The sequence below is a fragment of the Amia ocellicauda genome, chromosome 12 (assembly GCF_036373705.1).
Source record: "Amia ocellicauda isolate fAmiCal2 chromosome 12, fAmiCal2.hap1, whole genome shotgun sequence".
NCBI classification, from domain to species: domain Eukaryota; kingdom Metazoa; phylum Chordata; class Actinopteri; order Amiiformes; family Amiidae; genus Amia; species Amia ocellicauda.
This window is the reverse complement of record NC_089861.1, coordinates 18,742,251-18,767,056: the sequence shown is the minus strand read 5'-3', so window position 1 is coordinate 18,767,056 and position 24,806 is coordinate 18,742,251. Positions and strand designations below refer to the sequence as shown.

At 46.9% G+C, this 24,806-nt stretch overlaps 3 protein-coding genes across 3 annotated transcripts in view; all 3 read left to right on the top strand.

The window, feature by feature from the left end:
• Window positions 1-61: 61 nt before the first annotated feature.
• On the top strand, window positions 62-5,863 carry LOC136765029 (mucin-5AC-like). The gene is made up of 3 exons (XM_066719505.1): window positions 62-2,370; window positions 3,913-4,664; window positions 5,807-5,863. The coding sequence occupies exons 1-3, from the start codon at window positions 465-467 to the stop codon at window positions 5,861-5,863; spliced, it is 2,715 nt and encodes a 904-aa protein (XP_066575602.1). The 5' UTR covers window positions 62-464.
• Window positions 5,864-7,764: 1,901 nt separating this feature from the next.
• Window positions 7,765-10,786, top strand: LOC136765028 (mucin-22-like). The gene is made up of 3 exons (XM_066719504.1): window positions 7,765-7,769; window positions 8,000-10,628; window positions 10,751-10,786. The coding sequence occupies exons 1-3, from the start codon at window positions 7,765-7,767 to the stop codon at window positions 10,784-10,786; spliced, it is 2,670 nt and encodes an 889-aa protein (XP_066575601.1).
• Window positions 10,787-11,002: 216 nt separating this feature from the next.
• The window catches only part of LOC136764477 (pneumococcal serine-rich repeat protein), a 33,900-nt gene continuing 20,096 nt past the window's right edge, over window positions 11,003-24,806 (top strand). The window contains exons 1-5 of the mRNA XM_066718596.1: window positions 11,003-22,402; window positions 23,668-23,816; window positions 23,984-24,105; window positions 24,360-24,424; window positions 24,655-24,794. Of these exons, the coding sequence (XP_066574693.1) occupies window positions 11,181-22,402; window positions 23,668-23,816; window positions 23,984-24,105; window positions 24,360-24,424; window positions 24,655-24,794 (11,698 nt within the window). The 5' untranslated portion in view covers window positions 11,003-11,180. The remainder of the gene's footprint in view (window positions 22,403-23,667; window positions 23,817-23,983; window positions 24,106-24,359; window positions 24,425-24,654; window positions 24,795-24,806) is intronic.

Below are 24,806 nucleotides of genomic sequence, written 5' to 3'. Positions count from 1 at the left end.
CTGAAACTCCCACTGCTACGTTAAGTGCAGCATCCACTACCACAGTTGATAGTCTCAGTACTACGACAACTGCAGCTTCCACTACCACAACCGAAGCTCCCACTACCACAGTTGATACTCCCACTACTACGACAACTACAGCTTCGACTACCACCACAACTGAAGCTTCGACTACTACAATTGAAACTCCCACTACTACGACAACTGCAGCTCCCACTATCACAAGTGAAGCTCCCACTACTGCGACAACTACAGCTTCCACTGGCAGCACAACAGAATCTCCCACTACCACAACTGAAACTCCCACTGCTACGTTAAGTGCAGCATCCACTAGCACAGTTGATACTCTCAGTACTACGACAACTGCAGCTTCCACTACCACAACCGAAGCTCCCACTACCACAACTGAAGGTACCACTACTACAACTGCAGCTTCGACTACTACAATTGAAACTCCCACTACTATGACAACTGCAGCTCCCACTACGACAACTGAATATCCCACTACTACAACTGCAGCTTCAACTACCACCACAATAGCATCTCCCTCTACCACAACTGAAACTCCCACTACTACGACAACTGCATCTTCCACTTCCATATCTGAAGCTCCCACTACCACAACTGAGTCTCCCACTACCACAACCGAAGCTCCCACTTCCACAACTGAAACTCCCACTGCTACGTTAAGTGCAGCATCCACTACCACAGTTGATACTCTCAGTACTACGACAACTGCAGCTTCCACTACCACTACCGAAGCTCCCACTACCACAACTGAAGGTACCACTACAACAACTGCAGCTTCGACTACCACCACAACCGAAGCTCCCACTACCACAACTGAAGGTTCCACTACTACAACTGCAGCTTCGACTGCTACAATTGAAACTCCCACTACTACGACAACTGCAGCTCCCACTACCACAACTGAAAATCCCACTACTACAACTGCAGCTTCAACTACCACCACAACAGCATCTCCCTCTACCACAACTGAAACTCCCACTACTACGACAACTACAGCTTCCACTAATAGCACACCAGAATCTCCCCCTACCACAACTGAAACTCCTACTGCTACGTTTAGTGCAGCATCCACTACCACAGTTGATACTCTCAGTACGACAACTGCAGCTTCCACTACCACAACCGAAGCTCCCACTACCACAACTGAAGATACCACTACTACAACTGCAGCTTCGACTACCACCACAACTGAAGCTTCGACAACTACAATTGAAACTCCCACTACTACGACAACTGCAGGTCCCACTACCAAAACTGAAGCTCCCACTACTGCGACAACTACAGCTTCCACTAGCAGCACAACAGAATCTCCCACTACCACAACTGAAACTCCCACTGCTACGTTAAGTGCAGCATCCACTAGCACAGTTGATACTCTCTGTACTACGACAACTGCAGCTTCCACTACCACAACCGAAGCTCCCACTACCACAACTAATGGTACCACTACTACAACTGCAGCTTCGACTATTACAATTGAAACTCCCACTACTACGACAACTGCAGGTCCCACTACCACAACTGAAGCTCCCACTGCTACATTAAGTGCAGCATCCACTAGCACAGTTGATACTCTCAGTACTACGACAACTGCAGCTTCCACTACCACAACCGAAGCTCCCACTACCACAGTTGATACTCCCACTACTACGACAACTACAGCTTCGACTACCACCACAACTGAAGCTTCGACTACTACAATTGAAACTCCCACTACTACGACAACTGCAGCTCCCACTATCACAAGTGAAGCTCCCACTACTGCGACAACTACAGCTTCCACTGGCAGCACAACAGAATCTCCCACTACCACAACTGAAACTCCCACTGCTACGTTAAGTGCAGCATCCACTAGCACAGTTGATACTCTCAGTACTACGACAACTGCAGCTTCCACTACCACAACCGAAGCTCCCACTACCACAACTGAAGGTACCACTACTACAACTGCAGCTTCGACTACTACAATTGAAACTCCCACTACTATGACAACTGCAGCTCGCACTACGACAACTGAATATCCCACTACTACAATTGCAGCTTCAACTACCACCATAATAGCATCTCCCTCTACCACAACTGAAACTCCCACTACTACGACAACTGCATCTTCCACTACCATATCTGAAGCTCCCACTACCACAACAGAGTCTTCCACTACCACAACCGAAGCTCCCACTTCCACAACTGAAGCTCCCACTACTACAACTGCAACTTCGACTACCACCACAACTGAAGCTTCGACTACTACAATTGTAACTCCCACTAGTACGACAACTGCAGGTCCCACTACCACAACTGAAGCTCCCACTACTGTGACAACTACAGCTTCCACTAGCAGCACAACAGAATCTCCCACTACCACAACTGAAACTCCCACTGCTACGTTAAGTGCAGCATCCACTACCACAGTTGATACTCTCAGTACGCCAACTGCAGCTTCCACTACCACAACCGAAGCTCCCACTACCACAACTGAAGCTCCCACTACTACAACTGCAGCTTCGACTACCACCACAACTGAAGCTTCGACTACTACAATTGAAACTCCCACTACTACGACAACTGCAGGTCCCACTACCACAACTGAAGCTCCCACTACTGCGACAACTACAGCTTCCACTAGCAGCAAAACAGAATCTCCCACTACCACAACTGAAACTCCCACTGCTACGTTTAGTGCAGCATCCACTAGCACAGTTGATACTCTCAGTACTACGACAACTGCAGCTTCCACTACCACAACCGAAGCTCCCACTACCACAACTAAAGGTACCACTACTACAACTGCAGCTTCGACTACTACAATTGAAACTCCCACTAGTACGACAACTGCAGGTCCCACTACGACAACTGAATATCCCACTACTACAACTGCAGCTTCAACTACCACCACAATAGCATCTCCCTCTACCACAACTGAAACTCCCACTACTACGACAACTGCATCTTCCACTACCATATCTGAAGCTCCCACTACCACAACTGAAGGTACCACTACTACAACTGCATCCTCCACTACCATATCTGAAGCTCCCACTACTACAACAGAGTCTTCCACTACCACAACCGAAGCTCCCACTTACACAACTGAAGCTCCCACTACTACAACTGCAACTTCGACTACCACCACAACTGAAGCTTTGACTACTACAATTGAAACTCCCACTACTACGACAACTGCAGGTCCCACTACCACAACTGAAGCTCCCACTACTGCGACAACTACAGCTTCCACTAGCAGCACAACAGAATCTCCCACTACCACAACTGAAACTCCCACTGCTACGTTAAGTGCAGCATCCACTACCACAGTTGATACTCTCAGTTCTACGTCAACTGCAGCTTCCACTACCACAACCGAAGCTCCCACTACCACAACTGAAGGTACCACTACTACAACTGCAGCTTCAACTACCACCACAACAGCATCTCCCTCTACCACAACTGTAACTCCCACTACTATGACAACTGCATCTTCCACTTCCATATCTGAAGCTCCCACTACCACAACAGAGTCTCCCACTACCACAACTGAAACTCCCACTGCTACGTTAAGTGCAGCATCCACTACCACAGTTGATACTCTCAGTACTACGACAACTGCAGCTTCCACTACCACTACCGAAGCTCCCACTACCACAACTGAAGGTACCACTACTACAACTGCAGCTTCGACTGCTACAATTGAAACTCCCACTACTACGACAACTGCAGCTCCCACTACCACAACTGAAACTCCCACTACCACAACTGAAGGTACCACTACTACAACTGCATCTTCCACTACCATATCTGAAGCTCCCACTACCACAACTGAAGGTACCACTACTACATCTGCATCCTCCACTACCATATCTGCAGCTCCCACTGCCACAACAGAGTCTTCCACTACCACAACCGAAGCTCCCACTTCCACAACTGAAGCTCCCACTACTACAACTGCAACTTCGACTACCACCAGAACTGAAGCTTTGACTACTACAATTGAAACTCCCACTGCTACGACAACTGCAGGTCCCACTACCACAACTGAAGCTCCCACTACTGCGACAACTACAGCTTCCACTAGCAGCACAACAGAATCTCCCACTACCACAACTGAAACTCCCACTGCTACGTTAAGTGCAGCATCCACTACCACAGTTGATACTCTCAGTTCTACGACAACTGCAGCTTCCACTACCACAACCGAAGTTCCCACTACCACAACTGAAGGTACCACTACTACAACTGCAGCTTCGACTACTAGAATTGAAACTCCCAATACTACGACAACTGCAGCTCCCACTACCACAACTGAATATCCCACTACTACAATTGCAGCTTCAACTACCACCACAACAGCATCTCCCTCTACCACAACTGAAACTCCCACTACTACGACAACTGCATCCTCCACTCCCTTATCTGAAGCTCCCACTACCACAACGGAGTCTCCCACTACCACAACCGAAGCTCCCACTTCCACAACTGAAACTCCCACTGCTACGATAAGTGCAGCATCCACTACCACAGTTGATACTCTCAGTACTACGACAACTGCAGCTTCCACTACCACAACCGAAGCTCCCACTACCACAACTGAAGGTACCACTACAACAACTGCAGCTTCGACTACCACCACAACTGAAGCTTCGACTACTACAATTGAAACTCACTCTACTACTACAACTGCAGCTTCGACTACTACAATTGAAACTCCCACTACTATGACAACTGCAGCTCCCACTACCACAACTGAAGCTCCCACTACTACAACTGCAGCTTCGACTACCACCACAACTGAAGCTTCGACTACTACAATTGAAACTCCCACTACTACGACAACTGCAGCTCCCACTATCACAACTGAAGCTCCCACTACTGCGACAACTACAGCTTCCACTAGCAGCACAACAGAATCTCCCACTACCACAACTGAAACTCCCACTGCTACGTTAAGTGCAGCATCCAATACCACAGTTGATACTCTCAGTACTACGACAACTGCAGCTTCCACTACCACAACCGAAGCTCCCACTACCACAACTGAAGGTACCTCTACTACAACTGCAGCTTCGACTACCACCACAACTGAAGCTTCGACTACTACAATTGAAACTCCCAATACTACGACAACTGCAGGTCCCACTACCACAACTGAAGCTCCCACTACTGCGACAACTACAGCTTCCACTAGCAGCACAACAGAATCTCCCACTACCACAACTGAAACTCCCACTGCTATTTTAAGTGCAGCATCCACTAGCACAGATGATACTCTCAGTACTACGACAACTGCAGCTCCCACCATGACAATCGAAGCTCCCACTACCACAACTGAATATCCCACTACTACAACTGTAGCTTCAACTACCACCACAATAGCATCTCCCTCTACCACAACTGAAACTCCCAATACTACGACAACTGCATCTTCCACTTCCATATCTGAAGCTCCCACTACCACAACAGAGTCTCCCACTACCACAACCGAAGCTCCCACTTCCACAACTGAAACTCCCACTGCTACGTTAAGTGCAGCATCCAATACCACAGTTGATACTCTCAGTACGACGACAACTGCAGCTTCCACTACCACTACTGAAGCTCCCACTACCACAACTGAAGCTCCCACTACTACAACTGCAGCTTCGACTACCACCACAACTGAAGCTTCGACTACTGCAATTGAAACTCCCACTACTACGACAACTGCAGGTCCCACTACCACAACTGAAACTCCCACTGCTACGTTAAATGCAGCATCCACTACCACAGTTGATACTCTCAGTACTTCGACAAGTGCAGCTTCCACTACCACAACCGAAGCTCCCACTACCACAACTGAAGGTACCACTACTACAACTGCAGCTTCGACTGCTACAATTGATACTCCCACTACTACGACAACTGCAGATCCCACTACCACAACTGGAACTCCCACTACTACGACAACTGCATCTTCCACTACCACAACTGAAGCTCCCACTACTACAACTGCAGCTTCGACTACCACCACAACTGAAGCTTCGACTACTGCAATTGAAACTCCCACTACTACGACAACTGCAGGTCCCACTACCACAACTGAAACTCCCACTGCTACGTTAAATGCAGCATCCACTACCACAGTTGATACTCTCAGTACTACAACTGCAGCTTCGACTACCACCACAACTGAAGCTTCGACTACTGCAATTGAAACTCCCAATACTACGACAACTGCAGCTCCCACTACCACAACTGAATATCCCACTACTACAATTGCAGCTTCAACTAACACCACAACAGCATCTCCCTCTACCACAACTGAAACTCCCACTACTACGACAACTGCATCCTCCACATCCTTATCTGAAGCTCCCACTACCACAACGGAGTCTCCCACTACCACAACCGAAGCTCCCAGTTCCACAACTGAAACTCCCACTGCTACGTTAAGTGCAGCATCCACTACCACAGTTGATACTCTCAGTACTACGACAACTGCAGCTTCCACTACCACAACCGAAGCTCCCACTACCACAACTGAAGGTACCACTACAACAACTGCAGCTTCGACTACCACCACAACTGAAGCTTCGACTACTACAATTGAAACTCACTCTACTACTACAACTGCAGCTTCGACTACTACAATTGAAACTCCCACTACTATGACAACTGCAGCTCCCACTACCACAACTGAAGCTCCCACTACTACAACTGCAGCTTCGACTACCACCACAACTGAAGCTTCGACTACTACAATTGAAACTCCCACTACTACGACAACTGCAGCTCCCACTATCACAACTGAAGCTCCCACTACTGCGACAACTACAGCTTCCACTAGCAGCACAACAGAATCTCCCACTACCACAACTGAAACTCCCACTGCTATTTTAAGTGCAGCATCCACTAGCACAGATGATACTCTCAGTACTACGACAACTACAGCTCCCACTATGACAACCGAAGCTCCCACTACCACAACTGAATATCCCACTACTACAACTGTAGCTTCAACTACCACCACAATAGCATCTCCCTCTACCACAACTGAAACTCCCAATACTACGACAACTGCATCTTCCACTTCCATATCTGAAGCTCCCACTACCACAACAGAGTCTCCCACTACCACAACCGAAGCTCCCACTTCCACAACTGAAACTCCCACTGCTACGTTAAGTGCAGCATCCAATACCACAATTAATACTCTCAGTACGACGACAACTGCAGCTTCCACTACCACTACTGAAGCTCCCACTACCACAACTGAAGCTCCCACTACTACAACTGCAGCTTCGACTACCACCACAACTGAAGCTTCGACTACTGCAATTGAAACTCCCACTACTACGACAACTGCAGGTCCCACTACCACAACTGAAACTCCCACTGCTACGTTAAATGCAGCATCCACTACCACAGTTGATACTCTCAGTACTTCGACAAGTGCAGCTTCCACTACCACAACCGAAGCTCCCACTACCACAACTGAAGGTACCACTACTACAACTGCAGCTTCGACTGCTACAATTGATACTCCCACTACTACGACAACTGCAGATCCCACTACCACAACTGGAACTCCCACTACTACGACAACTGCATCTTCCACTACCACAACTAAAGCTCCCACTACTACAACTGCAGCTTCGACTACCACCACAACTGAAGCTTCGACTACTGCAATTGAAACTCCCACTACTACGACAACTGCAGGTCCCACTACCACAACTGAAACTCCCACTGCTACGTTAAATGCAGCATCCACTACCACAGTTGATACTCTCAGTACTTCGACAAGTGCAGCTTCCACTACCACAACCGAAGCTCCCACTACCACAACTGAAGGTACCACTACTACAACTGCAGCTTCGACTGCTACAATTGATACTCCCACTACTACGACAACTGCAGATCCCACTACCACAACTGGAACTCCCACTACTACGACAACTGCATCTTCCACTACCACAACTAAAGCTCCCACTACTACAACTGCAGCTTCGACTACCACCACAACTGAAGCTTCGACTACTGCAATTGAAACTCCCACTACTACGACAACTGCAGGTCCCACTACCACAACTGAAACTCCCACTGCTACGTTAAATGCAGCATCCACTACCACAGTTGATACTCTCAGTACTTCGACAAGTGCAGCTTCCACTACCACAACCGAAGCTCCCACTACCACAACTGAAGGTACCACTACTACAACTGCAGCTTCGACTGCTACAATTGATACTCCCACTACTACGACAACTGCAGATCCCACTACCACAACTGGAACTCCCACTACTACGACAACTGCATCTTCCACTACCATATCTGAAGCTCCCACTACGACAACGGAGTCTCCCACTACCACAACCGAAGCTCCCACTTCCACAACTAAAACTCCCACTGCTACGTTAAGTGCAGCATCCACTACCACAGTTGATACTCTCAGTACTACGACAACTGCAGCTTCCACTACCACAACCGAAGCTCCCACTACCACAACTGAAGGTACCACTACAACAACTGCAGCTTCGACTACCACCACAACTGAAGCTTCGACTACTACAATTGAAACTCCCACTACTACGACAACTGCAGCTCCCACTACCACAACTGAAGCTCCCACTACTACGACAAATACAGCTTCGACTACCACCACAACTGAAGCTTCGACTACTACAATTGAAACTCCCACTACTACGACAACTGCAGCTCCCACTACCACAACAGAGTCTCCCACTACCACAACCGAAGCTCCCACTTCCACAACTGAAACTCCCACTGCTACGTTAAGTGCAGCATCCACTACCACAGTTGATACTCTCAGTACTACGACAACTGCAGCTTCCACTACCACAACCGAAGCTCCCACTACCACAACTGAAGGTACCACTACTACAAATGCATCTTTCACTACCATATCTGAAGCTCCCACTACCACAACAGAGTCTCCCACTACAACAACCGAAGCTCCCACTTCCACAACTGAAGCTCCCACTACTACAACTCCAACTTCGACTACCACCACAACTGAAGCTTCGACTACTACAATTGAAACTCCCACTACTACGACAACTGCAGGTCCCACTACCACAACTGAAGCTCCCACTACTGCGACAACTACAGCTTCCACTAGCAGCACAACAGAATCTCCCACTACCACAACTGAAACTACCACTGCTACGTTAAGTGCAGCATCCACTACCACAGTTGATACTATCAGTACTACGACAACTGCAGCTTCCACTACCACAACCGAAGCTCCCACTACCACAACTGAAACTCCCACTGCTACGTTAAGTGCAGCATCCACTACCACAGTTGATACTCTCAGTACTACGACAACTGCAGCTTCGACTACCAAAACCGAAGCTCCCACTACCACAACTGAAACTCCCACTACTGCGACAACTACAGCTTCCACTAGCAGCACAACAGAATCTCCCACTACCACAACTGAAACTACCACTGCTACGTTAAGTGCAGCATCCACTACCACAGTTGATACTATCAGTACTACGACAACTGCAGCTTCCACTACCACAACCGAAGCTCCCACTACCACAACTGAAACTCCCACTGCTACGTTAAGTGCAGCATCCACTACCACAGTTGATACTCTCAGTACTACGACAACTGCAGCTTCCACTACCAAAACCGAAGCTCCCACTACCACAACTGAAACTCCCACTACTACGTTAAGTGCAGCATCCACTACCACAGTTGAAACTCTCAGTACTACGACAACTGCAGCTTCCACTACCACAACTGAAGCTCCTAATACTATGACAACTACCGCTTCCACTAGCACCACAACAGAATCTCCCAGTACCACAACTGAAACTCCCAGTTCTACGACAACTGCAGCTTCCAGTACCACAACTGAAGGTCCCACTACCACAACTGAAGCTGCGACTACTACAACAGCACCTTCAACTACCACCACAACAGCATCTCCCACTTCCACAACTGAAACTCCCACTAGCACAACTGAAACTCCCACTACTACGTTAAGTGCAGCATTCACTACCACAGTTGAAACTCTCAGTACTACGACAACTGCAGCTTCCACTACCACAACTGAAGCTCCTAATACGATGACAACTACCGCTTCCACTAGCACCACAACAGAATCTGCCAGTACCACAACTGAAACTCCCAGTTCTACGACAACTGCAGATTCCAATACCACAACTGAAGCTCCCACTACCACAACTGAAACTCCCACTACAACGTTTAGTGCAGCATCCACTACCACAGTTGATACTCTCAGTACTACGACAACCGAAGCTCCCACTTCCACAACTGAAGCTGCGACAACTACAATAGCACCTTCAACTACTACCACAACAGCATCTCCCACTACTACAACTGAAACTCCCACTACTACGTTAAGTGCAGCATCCACTACCACAGTTGAAACTCTCAGTACTACGACAACTGCAGCTTCCACTACCACAACTGAAGCTCCTAATACTATGACAACTACCGCTTCCACTAGCACCACAACAGAATCTCCCAGTACCACAACTGAAACTCCCAGTTCTACGACAACTGCAGCTTCCAGTACCACAACTGAAGGTCCCACTACCACAACTGAAGCTGCGACTACTACAACAGCACCTTCAACTACCACCACAACAGCATCTCCCACTTCCACAACTGAAACTCCCACTAGCACAACTGAAACTCCCACTACTACGTTAAGTGCAGCATCCACTACCACAGTTGAAACTCTCAGTACTACGACAACGGCAGCTTCCACTACCACAACTGAAGCTCCTAATACGATGACAACTACCGCTTCCACTAGCACCACAACAGAATCTGCCAGTACCACAACTGAAACTCCCAGTTCTACGACAACTGCAGATTCCAATACCACAACTGAAGCTCCCACTACCACAACTGAAACTCCCACTACAACGTTTAGTGCAGCATCCACTACCACAGTTGATACTCTCAGTACAACGACAACCGAAGCTCCCACTTCCACAACTGAAGCTGCGACAACTACAATAGCACCTTCAACTACTACCACAACAGCATCTCCCACTACTACAACTGAAACTCCCACTACTACGTTAAGTGCAGCATCCACTACCACAGTTGAAACTCTCAGTACTACGACAACTGCAGCTTCCACTACCACAACTGAAGCTCCTAATACGATGACAACTACCGCTTCCACTAGCACCACAACAGAATCTGCCAGTACCACAACTGAAACTCCCAGTTCTACGACAACTGCAGATTCCAATACCACAACTGAAGCTCCCACTACCACAACTGAAACTCCCACTACAACGTTTAGTGCAGCATCCACTACCACAGTTGATACTCTCAGTACTACGACAACCGAAGCTCCCACTTCCACAACTGAAGCTGCGACTACTACAATAGCACCTTCAACTACTACCACAACAGCATCTCCCACTACTACAACTGAAACTCCCACTACTACGTTAAGTGCAGCATCTACTACCACAGTTGAAACTCTCAGTACTACGACAACTACAGCTTCCACTACCACAACTGAAGCTCCTAATACTATGACAACTACCGCTTCCACTAGCACCACAACAGAATCTCCCAGTACCATAACTGAAACTCCCAGTTCTACAACAACTGCAGCTTCCAGTACCACAACTGAAGCTCCCACTACCACAACTGAAGCTGCGACTACTACAACAGCACCTTCAACTACCACCACAACAGCATCTACCACTACCAAAACTGAAACTCCGACTACTACGACAACTGCATCATCCACTACCATATCTGAAGCTCCCACTACCACAACAGAGTCTCCCACTCCCACGACCGAAGCTCCCAGTAGCACAACTGAAGGTAACACTTCTACAACTGCATCTTCAACTACCACCACAACAGCATCTCCCACTACCACAACTGAAACTCCCACTACTATGTTAAGTGCAGCATCCACTACCACAGTTGAAACTCTCAGTACTACGACAACTGCAGCTTCCACTACCATAACTGAAGCTCCCACTACTACAACTGCAGGTTCGACTACTACAACTGAAACTCCCACTACTACGACAACTGCAGCTCCCACTACCACAACTGAAGCTCCTAATACTATGACAACTACCGCTTCCACTAGCACCACAACAGAATCTCCCAGTACCACAACTGCACCTCCCAGTTCTACGACAACTGCAGCTTCCACTACAGCAACTGAAGGTTCGACTACCACAGCTAAAGCTGCCACTACTAGATCTGCTGCTTCTACTACCACCACAACTAAAGCTCCCACTTCCACCACAACTACAGCTTCCACTACTACACCTGATGCTGTAACTACTACGACAACTGCAGCTTCCACGACATCAACCGAATTCTCCATTAGTACAAGTGAAGCTCCCACTACAACACCTGCAGCTTCAACTACCACCACAACAGAATCTCCCACAACCACATCTGAAACTCCAACTACTACGACATCTGCAGCTCCCACTACCACAGGTGAAGCTCTCAGTACTACAGCTGCAGCTTCAACTACCACCACAACAGAATCTCCCACTACCACAACTGAAACTCCCAGTACTGCGACAACGGCAGCTACCAGTACAATAACCGAAGCCTCCATTAGTACAACTGAAGTTCCCACTAAGACAACTGCTCCTTCAACTACCACCACAACTAAAGCTCACACTTCCACCACAACTGCAGCTTCCACTACTACACCTGAAGCTCTAACCACTACGACAACTGCAGCTTCCACTACAACAACCGAATTCTCCATTAGTATAACTGAAGCTCCCACTACTACACCTGCAGCTTCAACTACCACCACAACAGAATCTCCCACTACCACATCTAAAACTACCACTACTGCGATATCTGGAGCTCCCACTACCACAGGTGAAGCTCTCAGTACTACAACTGCAGCTTCCACTACAACAAATGAAGCTCCCACTACCACAGCTAAAGATGCCACTACTACATCTGCAGCTTCAACTACCACCACAACAGAATCTCCCACTACCACAACTGAAACTCCCACCACTACGACAACTGCAGCTTCCACTACAACATCCGAATTCTCCATTAGTACAAATGAAGCTGCCACTACTACACCAGCAGCTGTTACTACCACCACAACTAAAACTCCCACTACTACGACAACTGCAGGTTCCACTACATCAACCGAATTCTCCATTAGTACAAGTGAAGCTCCCACTACTACACCAGCAGCTGTTACTACCACCACAACAGAATCTCCAACAACCACATCTGAAACTCCCACTACTACAACATCTGCAGCTCCCACTACCACAGGTGACGCTCTCAGTACTACAACTGCAGCTTCAACTACCACCACAACAGAATCTCCCACTACCACAGCTGAAACTCCCACCACTACGACAACTGCAGCTTCCACTACAACAACTGAAGCTCCCACTACCACAGCTAATGCTGCCACTACTAGATCTGCAGCTTCAGCTACCACCACAACTAAAACTCCCACTACTACGACAACAGCAACTTCCACGATATCAACCGAATTCTCCATTAGTACAACTGAAGCTCCCACTACTACACCTGCAGCTTCAACTACCACCACAACAGAATCTCCCACAACCACATATGAAACTCCCACTACTACGACATCTGCAGCTCCCACTACCACAGGTGACACTCTCAGTACTACAACTGCAGCTTCAACTACCACCACAACAGAATCTCCCACTATCACAGCTGAAACTCCCACCACTACGACAACTGCAGCTTCCACTACAACAACTGAAGCTCCCACTACCACAGCTAATGCTGCCACTACTACATCTGCAGCTTCAGCTACCACCACAACTAAAACTCCCACTACTACGACAACTGCAGCTTCCACGACATCAACCGAACTCTCCATTAGTACAACTGAAGCTCCCACAACTACACCTGCAGCTTCAACTACCACCACAACAGAATCTCCCACAACCACGTATGAAACTCCAACTACTACGACATCTGCAGCTCCCACTACCACAGGTGAAGCTCCCACTACTACGTTAAGTGCAGCATCCACTACCACAGTTGAAACTCTCAGTACTACGACAACTGCAGCTTCCACTACCACAACTGAAGCTCCTAATACTATGACAACTACCGCTTCCACTAGCACCACAACAGAATCTGCCAGTACCACAACTGAAACTCCCAGTTCTACGACAACTGCAGATTCCAATACCACAACTGAAGCTCCCACTACCACAACTGAAGCTGCGACTACTACAACAGCACCTTCAACTACCACCACAACAGCATCTCCCACTTCCACAACTGAAACTCCCACTAGCACAACTGAAACTCCCACTACTACGTTAAGTGCAGCATCCACTACCACAGTTGAAACTCTCAGTACTACGACAACTGCAGCTTCCACTACCACAACTGAAGCTCCTAATACGATGACAACTACCGCTTCCACTAGCACCACAACAGAATCTGCCAGTACCACAACTGAAACTCCCAGTTCTACGACAACTGCAGATTCCAATACCACAACTGAAGCTCCCACTACCACAACTGAAGCTGCGACTACTACAACAGCACCTTCAACTACCACCACAACAGCATCTCCCACTTCCACATCTGAAACTCCCACTAGCACAACTGAAACTCCCACTACTACGTTAAGTGCAGCATCCACTACCACAGTTGAAACTCTCAGTACTACGACAACCGAAGCTCCCACTTCCACAACTGAAGCTGCGACTACTACAATAGCACCTTCAACTACCACCACAACAGCATCTACCACTACTAAGACTGAAACTCCGACTACTACGACAACTGCATCATCCACTACCATATCTGAAGCTCCCACTACCACAACAGAGTCTCCCACTCCCACGACCGAAGCTCCCAGTAGCACAACTGAAGGTAACACTTCTACAACTGCATCTTCAACTACCACCACAACAGCATCTCCCACTACCACAACTGAAACTCCCACTACTATGTTAAGTGCAGCATCCACTACCACAGTTGAAACTCTCAGTACTACGACAACTGCAGCTTCCACTACCATAACTGAAGCTCCCACTACTACAACTGCAGGTTCGACTACTACAACTGAAACTCCCACTACTACGACAACTGCAGCTCCCACTACCACAACTGAAGCTCCTAATACTATGACAACTACCGCTTCCACTAGCACCACAACAGAATCTCCCAGTACCACAACTGCACCTCCCAGTTCTACGACAACTGCAGCTTCCACTAGAGCAACTGAAGGTTCGACTACCACAGCTAAAGCTGCCAGTACTAGATCTGCTGCTTCTACTACCACCACAACTAAAGCTCCCACTTCCACCACAACTACAGCTTCCACTACTACACCTGATGCTGTAACTACTACGACAACTGCAGCTTCCACGACATCAACCGAATTCTCCATTAGTACAAGTGAAGCTCCCACTACAACACCTGCAGCTTCAACTACCACCACAACAGAATCTCCCACAACCACATCTGAAACTCCAACTACTACGACATCTGCAGCTCCCACTACCACAGGTGAAGCTCTCAGTACTACAGCTGCAGCTTCAACTACCACCACAACAGAATCTCCCACTACCACAACTGAAACTCCCAGTACTGCGACAACGGCAGCTACCAGTACAATAACCGAAGCCTCCATTAGTACAACTGAAGTTCCCACTAAGACAACTGCTCCTTCAACTACCACCACAACTAAAGCTCACACTTCCACCACAACTGCAGCTTCCACTACTACACCTGAAGCTCTAACCACTACGACAACTGCAGCTTCCACTACAACAACCGAATTCTCCATTAGTATAACTGAAGCTCCCACTACTACACCTGCAGCTTCAACTACCACCACAACAGAATCTCCCACTACCACATCTAAAACTACCACTACTGCGATATCTGGAGCTCCCACTACCACAGGTGAAGCTCTCAGTACTACAACTGCAGCTTCCACTACAACAAATGAAGCTCCCACTACCACAGCTAAAGATGCCACTACTACATCTGCAGCTTCAACTACCACCACAACAGAATCTCCCACTACCACAACTGAAACTCCCACCACTACGACAACTGCAGCTTCCACTACAACATCCGAATTCTCCATTAGTACAAATGAAGCTGCCACTACTACACCAGCAGCTGTTACTACCACCACAACTAAAACTCCCACTACTACGACAACTGCAGGTTCCACTACATCAACCGAATTCTCCATTAGTACAAGTGAAGCTCCCACTACTACACCAGCAGCTGTTACTACCACCACAACAGAATCTCCAACAACCACATCTGAAACTCCCACTACTACAACATCTGCAGCTCCCACTACCACAGGTGACGCTCTCAGTACTACAACTGCAGCTTCAACTACCACCACAACAGAATCTCCCACTACCACAGCTGAAACTCCCACCACTACGACAACTGCAGCTTCCACTACAACAACTGAAGCTCCCACTACCACAGCTAATGCTGCCACTACTACATCTGCAGCTTCAGCTACCAGCACAACTAAAACTCCCACTACTACGACAACAGCAACTTCCACGATATCAACCGAATTCTCCATTAGTACAACTGAAGCTCCCACTACTACACCTGCAGCTTCAACTACCACCACAACAGAATCTCCCACAACCACATATGAAACTCCCACTACTACGACATCTGCAGCTCCCACTACCACAGGTGACGCTCTCAGTACTACAACTGCAGCTTCAACTACCACCACTACAGAATCTCCCACTATCACAGCTGAAACTCCCACCACTACGACAACTGCAGCTTCCACTACAACAACTGAAGCTCCCACTACCACAGCTAATGCTGCCACTACTACATCTGCAGCTTCAGCTACCACCACAACTAAAACTCCCACTACTACGACAACTGCAGCTTCCACGACATCAACCGAACTCTCCATTAGTACAACTGAAGCTCCCACAACTACACCTGCAGCTTCAACTACCACCACAACAGAATCTCCCACAACCACGTATGAAACTCCCACTACTACGACAACTGCAGCTTCCACGACATCAACTGAATTCTCCATTAGTACAACTGAAGCTCCCACTACTACACCTGCAGCTTCAACTACCACCACAACAGAATCTCCAACAACCACATCTGAAACTCCAACTACTACGACATCTGCAGCTCCCACTACCACAGGTGAAGCTCTCAGTATTACAACTGCAGCTTCAACTACCACCACAACAGAATCTCCCACTACCACAACTGAAACTCCCACTATTACGACAACAGCAGCTTCCACTATAACAATTGAAGCTCCCACAACCACAGCTAAAGCTGCCACTACTACATCTGCAGCTTCAACTACCACCACAACAGAATCTCCAACAACCACATCTGAAACTCCAACTACTACGACATCTGCAGCTCCCACTACCACAGGTGAAGCTCTCAGTATTACAACTGCAGCTTCAACTACCACCACAACAGAATCTCCCACTACCACAACTGAAACTCCCACTATTACGACAACAGCAGCTTCCACTATAACAATTGAAGCTCCCACAACCACAGCTAAAGCTGCCACTACTACATCTGCAGCTTCAGCTACCACCACAACTGAAACTCCCACTACTACGACAACTGCAGCTTCCACTACAACTACCGAATTCTCCATTAGTACAACGGAAGCTGCCACTACTACATCTGCAGCTTCAGCTAACACCACAACTAAAACTCCCACTACTACGACAACTGCAGCTTCCACGACATCAACCGAATTCTCCATTAGTACAAGTGAAGCTCCCACTACTATACCTGCAGCTTCAACTACCACCACAACAGAATCTCCCACAACCACATATGAAACTCCCACTACGACGACATCTGCAGCTCCCACTACCACAGGTGAAGCTCTTAGTATTACAACTGCGGCTTCTACTACCACCACAACAGAATCTCCCACTACCACAACTGAAACTCCCAGTACTGCGACAACGGCAGCTGCCACTACAATAACCGAAGCCTCCATTAGTACAACTGAAGTTCCCACTAAGACAACTGCTGCTTCAACTACCACCACAACTAATGCTCCCACTTTCACCACAACTGCAGCTTCCACTACTACACCTGAAGCTCTAACTACTACGACATCTGCAGCTCCCACTACCACAGGTGAAGCTCTCAGTATTACAACTGCAGCTTCAACTACCACCACAACAGAATCTCCCACTACCACAACTGAAACTCCCACTATTACGACAACTGCAGCTTCCACTACAACCACCGAATTCTCCATTAGTATAACTGAAGCTCCCACTACTACACCTGCAGCTTCAACTACCACCACAACAGAATCTCCCACTACCACAACTGAAACTCCCACTATTACGACAACTGCAGCTTACAGTACAACAACTGAAGCTCCCACTACCACAGCTAATGCTGCCACTACTACATCTGCAGCTTCAGCTACCACCACAACTAAAACTCCCACTACCACATCTGAAACTCCCACTACTACAACATCTGCAGCTCCCACTACCACAGGTGAAGCTCCCACTACCACAGCTAATGCTGCCACTACTACATCTGCAGCTTCAGCTACCACCACAACTAAAACTCCCACTACTACGACAACTGCAGCTTCCACGACATCAACCGAATTCTCCATTAGTACAACTGAAGCTCCCACAACTACATCTGCAGTTTCAACTACCACCACAACAGAATCTCCCACAACTACGTATGAAACTCCCACTACTACGACAACTGCAGCTTCCACGACATCAACCGAATTCTCCATTAGTACAACTGAAGCTCCCACTGTAACGACAACTGCAGCTTCCACTACAACAACTGAAGCTCCCACTACCACAGCTAAAGCTGCCACTACTACATCTGCAGCTTCAACTACCACCACAACAGAATCTCCCACTACCACAACTGAAACTCCCACTACTACGACAACTGCAGCTTCCACTACAAAAACCGAATTCTCCATTAGTACAAGTGAAGCTCCCACTACTACACCTGCAGCCTCAACTACCACCACAACAGAATCTCCAACAACCACATCTGAAACTCCCACTACTACAACATCTGCAGCTCCCACTACCACAGGTGACGCTCTCAGTACTACAACTGCAGATTCAACTACCACCACAACAGAATCTACCACTACCACCACAACTACAGCTTCCACTACTACACCTGAAGCTCTAACTACTATGACAACTGCAGCTTCCACTACAACAACCGAATTCTCCATTAGTATAACTGAAGCTCCCACTTCTACACCTGCAGCTTCAACTACCACCACAGCAGAATCTCCCACTACCACAACTGAAACTCCCACTATTACGACAACTGCAGCTTACACTACAACAACTGAAGCTGCCACTACCACAGCTAAAGCTGCCACTACTACATCTGCAGCTTCAACTACCACCACAACAGAATCTCCCACAACCACAACTGAAACTCCCAGTACTGCGACAACGGCAGCTGCCACTACAATAACCGAAGCCTCCATTAGTACAACTGAAGTTCCCACTAAGACAACTGCTGCTTCAACTACCACCACAACTAATGCTCCCACTTTCACCACAACTGCAGCTTCCACTACTACACCTGAAGCTCTAACTACTACGACATCTGCAGCTCCCACTACCACAGGTGAAGCTCTCAGTATTACAACTGCAGCTTCAACTACCACCACAACAGAATCTCCCACTACCACAACTGAAACTCCCACTATTACGACAACTGCAGCTTCCACTACAACAACTGAAGCTCCCACTACCACAGCTAAAGCTGCCACTACTACATCTGCAGCTTCAGCTACCACCACAACTAAAACTCCCACTACTACGACCACTGCAGCTTCCACGACATCAACCGAATTCTCCATTAGTACAACGGAAGCTGCCACTACTACACCTGCAGCTTCAACTACCACCACAACAGAATCTCCCACAACCACATCTGAAACTCCCACTACTACGACATCTGTAGCTCCCACTACCACAGGTGAAGCTCTCAGTACTACAACTGCAGCTTCAACTATCACCACAACAGAATCTCCCACGACCACAACTGAAACTCCCAGTACTGCGACAACGGCAGCTGCCACTACAATAACCGAAGCCTCCATTAGTACAACTGAAATTCCCACTAAGACAACTGCTGCTTCAACTACCACCACAACTAAAGCTCCCACTTCCACCACAACTGCAGCTTCCACTACTACACCTGAAGCTCTTACTACTACGACAACTGAAGCTCCCACTACTACACCTGCAGCTTCAACTATCACCACAACAGAATCTCCCACTACCACATCTGAAACTCCCACTACTACAACATCTGCAGCTCCCACTACCACAGGTGAAGCTCCCACTACCAGAGCTAATGCTGCCACTACTACATCTGCAGCTTCAGCTACCACCACAACTAAAACTCCCACTGCTACGACATCTGCAGCTTCCACGACATCAACCGAATTCTCCATTAGTACAAGTGAAACTCCCACTACTACACCTGCAGCTTCAACTACCACCACAACAGAATCTCCCACTACCACATCTAAAACTCCCACTACTACGATATCTGGAGCTCCCACTACCACAGGTGAAGCTCTCAGTACTACAACTGCAGATTCAACTACCACCACAACAGAATCTCCCACTACCTCAACTGAAACTACCACTATTACGACAACTGCAGCTTCCACTACAACAACTGAAGCTCCCACTACCACAGCTGAAACTCCCACCACTACGACAACTGCAGCTTCCACTACAACAACCGAATTCTCCATTATTATATCTGAAGCTCCCACTACTACACCTGCAGCTTCAACTACCTCCACAACAGAATCTCCCACAACCACAACTGAAACTCCCAGTACTGCGACAACAGCAGCTGCCACTACAATAACCGAAACCTCCATTAGTACAACTGAAGTTCCCACTAAGACAACTGCTGCTTCAACTACCACCTCAACTAAAGCTTCCACTTTCACCACAACTGCAGCTTCCACTTCTACACCTGAAGCTCTAACTACTACGACAACTGAAGCTCCCAGTACTATGACAACGGCAGCTGCCACTACAATAACCGAAACCTCCATTAGTACAACTGAAGTTCCCACTAAGACAACTGCTGCTTCAACTACCACCACAACTAAAGCTTCCACTTTCACCACAACTGCAGCTTCCACTACTACACTTGAAGCTCTAACTACTACGACATCTGCAGCTCCCACTACCACAGGTGAAGCTCTCAGTTTTACAACTGCAGCTTCAACTACCACCACAACAGAATCTCCCACTACCACAACTGAAACTCCCACTATTACGACAACTGCAGCTTCCACTAGAACAGCTGAAGCTCCCACTACCACAGCTAATGCTGCCACTACTACACCTGCAGCTTCAACTACCACCACAACAGAATCTCCCTTTACCACAGCTAAAACTCCCACTAATACGACAACTGCAGCTGTCACTATCACAACCGAAACTCCCACTACCACAATTGAAGCTGCCACTACTACATTTGCAGCTTCAACTACCACCACAACTAATGCTCCCACTACCACCACAACAGAATCTCCTACTACTATAACTGCAGCTTCCACTACCTTAGCTGAAGCTTTCACTGCTACGACAACTGCAGCTGCCAGTACAACAACTGATTACACTAGTACAACTGAAGCTCCCACTTCTAAAACTGCAGTTTCAACTACCACCACAACAGAATCTCCCACTACCAAACCTGAAACTCCCACTAGTATGACAACTGCAGCTGCCACTATCACAACCGGAACTCCCACTAGCACAACTGAAGCTCCGTCTACTACAACTGAAGCTTCCACTACCAAGACCTCAACTCCAACTACCACCACAAGTGCAGCTCCCACTACCACAAGTGAAGCTTCCACTACCATCATAATTGAAGCTACAGCTAGTACAACTGAGGCTGGCACTCCCACCACAACAGCTGTCTCCACTCCCACAACTGAAGCTCTCACTTCCACCATAACTGCAGCATCCACTACCACAACTGAATCTCCCACTATCACAACAGAAGCTCCCACTACCACAGCTGAATTTCACATTACCTCCACAACTACAGCTCTCAGTACCACCACAACAAAATTGTCCACTAGCACAAATTCAGCTTCAACTACCACCATAACAGAACCTCCTAGAACCACAACTGTAGCTTCCACTATTATGACAACTGAAGCTGCCACTACTACCACAACTGCAGCTTCATCTCCCATCAAGATAGATACTACTACAGCATCTTCAATATCAACCCAGTTCTCCTCTGCTGCAACTTCTACAGTCCACCCTGCAACAAGTTTACCATCATTGGAATCGTAAGTACAATAAACACAATTAGAATTACCACCTCATATATGTATTATTATTATTATTATTATTATTATTATTATTATTATTATTATTATTATTATTATTATTATCATTATCATTATTATTATTATTGTTGTTAGTTGTAAGAGTAGGATTGTTTTTGTATATCTTCTACTCCATGTCCTTCTCTCTCTCTCTCTCTCTCTCTCTCTCTCTCTCTCTCTCTCTCATGAACGGTCATGGCCATCAGTTTGACAGCTTAAACTTTTAAAATTGTAATTACTCTGGTTTTATTCTTGATTTCCTTTAAATATGCTTTTCAAGTACCCTGACATTGTTTGAAAGGCATGATTGCAAACATAAATTATTACATTAACCTAGAACCACCAGAAGCCAGAATCCATCACATTAGCTACACAGAGAACAGCAGTATTGCTTATTTACAGTATTTTGTTACAGCATTGATACATGGTTATATATTTATATCAGTTCAGATGTTTGTATACTTGCTGTTTATTGTTGTATAAGTCCGCCAGTTCTACTCTTCACCAGAATTTTTAATGAAATTAAATCTGGCAACACTTAACATAGAGTGAACAACTGAAGTGTTTTAATAATGAGTAGTGCTGTATTTACAATGTTGTTACACATAGCTACAATGTAGATTTTGTTCATTACAAATATACATGTATTTGACCAAATTGTAATGTAACCGTGGATAACCACAGTACAAGCCAAATGTAAGTACACACGGAAATACTATGCACTAAGAGTGACAAAGCCTGAAACTCACCTGGAGTTATGTGGAGAACTGCAGTTCTAGCCCCATACTGAAATATAGAAAGCCACACTTTTATCATACATTTTATTTAGATATGGAATGTAATATTTAGATCATGTTGGTGTGTGTGCATCATAATTCAGTGTGATGTGCAGCTAAAAACTTGAAGATTGATCATCCGACCAAAACCAGCTGTTTTTCCTCCAACCTATCACCGAGTTTCACATCACCTTAATAATACTGAATTCTTCACAAGATGCCGTTCACAGGGTTCAGAATTCCTTTTCTAATGCCAAAGCTGTGAATGTCCAACCCTGAATATTCTGAGCAAGATGAATCTTCCACATTCTGAATATCCTGATTACCAGATTAAATAAATGATTAAGAAAACCAGTGTTCAGTATTCAAGAGCAATATCAGCTACCATATAAACATATATTCCAGTGTATTGATGTCTCTCTGTGTGTCACCTCCTCGTCACAATTGTAGGCCGATCATCGCTGTCCTGAGACTGGAATTCAACGGCCTGAGCTCTGCTGCCAGTGAGACCCAGATTCTCCAAGCCTTCGCTGATTTCCTGGCTCCTTATGATTCCTTGGGAATCTACCCCATCAAAGTCAGCAAAATCACTTCTGACAGTAAGTTCACCTGAAAATCAGAAGATCATTGTCATCAAACAAATCTCACTTGTACCACATAACACGTAACTTCTGTCTCTTGATAATATGGTCCACCTCCAAGAGCCAAACCGTTAATGAAGATCTGAAAGATTCAGTGTTCAATGCTGTGCTTAATTCCCTTACAGAACCAAGTGGTAACACAATTGCCATCACTGTGGACTTTCTCATCAACAACCTGAAACTTCCGCAAGGCTCCGATTTGACCAACCAGACTTACGGCCAGATCCAAGACCCCATCAACGCCCTGGTGAGACTCCGAACTGAAGAACACAGTCTGAAACTAAACGTACTGACGGGCTGACTCAGTTTAGAGACAAGAGGAGGATTTAGAGATATCAAATCCTCCAGGGGAAGGACCGTGCATTTTCATTCATTTAAGTAAGGATCACGTTTCTAAGGCCATGACTGAAGCACTCAAGACCTCTGGGTTGACAGAGATGATGAAATTATTTCAGAGATCAGATTAATCTCTGACATCAATTTGTCTCAATGTCCTTCCAGTTCCAAGATATGCTTTCCAAGCACCTGGGTAAAAAGAAGACTGAATTCCCCGCTGCCCAATTCAGGTATGGCAATTCATATTACCTTCATCTCTAATCAACCAACTCTAAGCACAGAATTGAAATTGGAGTATTGTTTTAAGTTAATGCCAAGATATTGGGGAATTTCTGTACAGATTAATTGACTCTGCATCTACCTCTCTATCTCTCTGTCTGTCTGTCTGTCTGTCTGTCTGTCTGTCTGTCTGTCTGTCTGTCTGCCCTCCTCACTCTACCTTCCCTCCTTGTTTCTGCAGCCGTGACAATGACAAGATCCATGCTAAAGTTGTGTATAAGTTCAAGAAAGATGACATCGAGATCCCCAGTAATTTACTGTCCGATGTCCTGAACATCACAGGACCAGTCCAGGACATCACAGCCACTCTGAGCATCAACGGTCAGTTCAAGG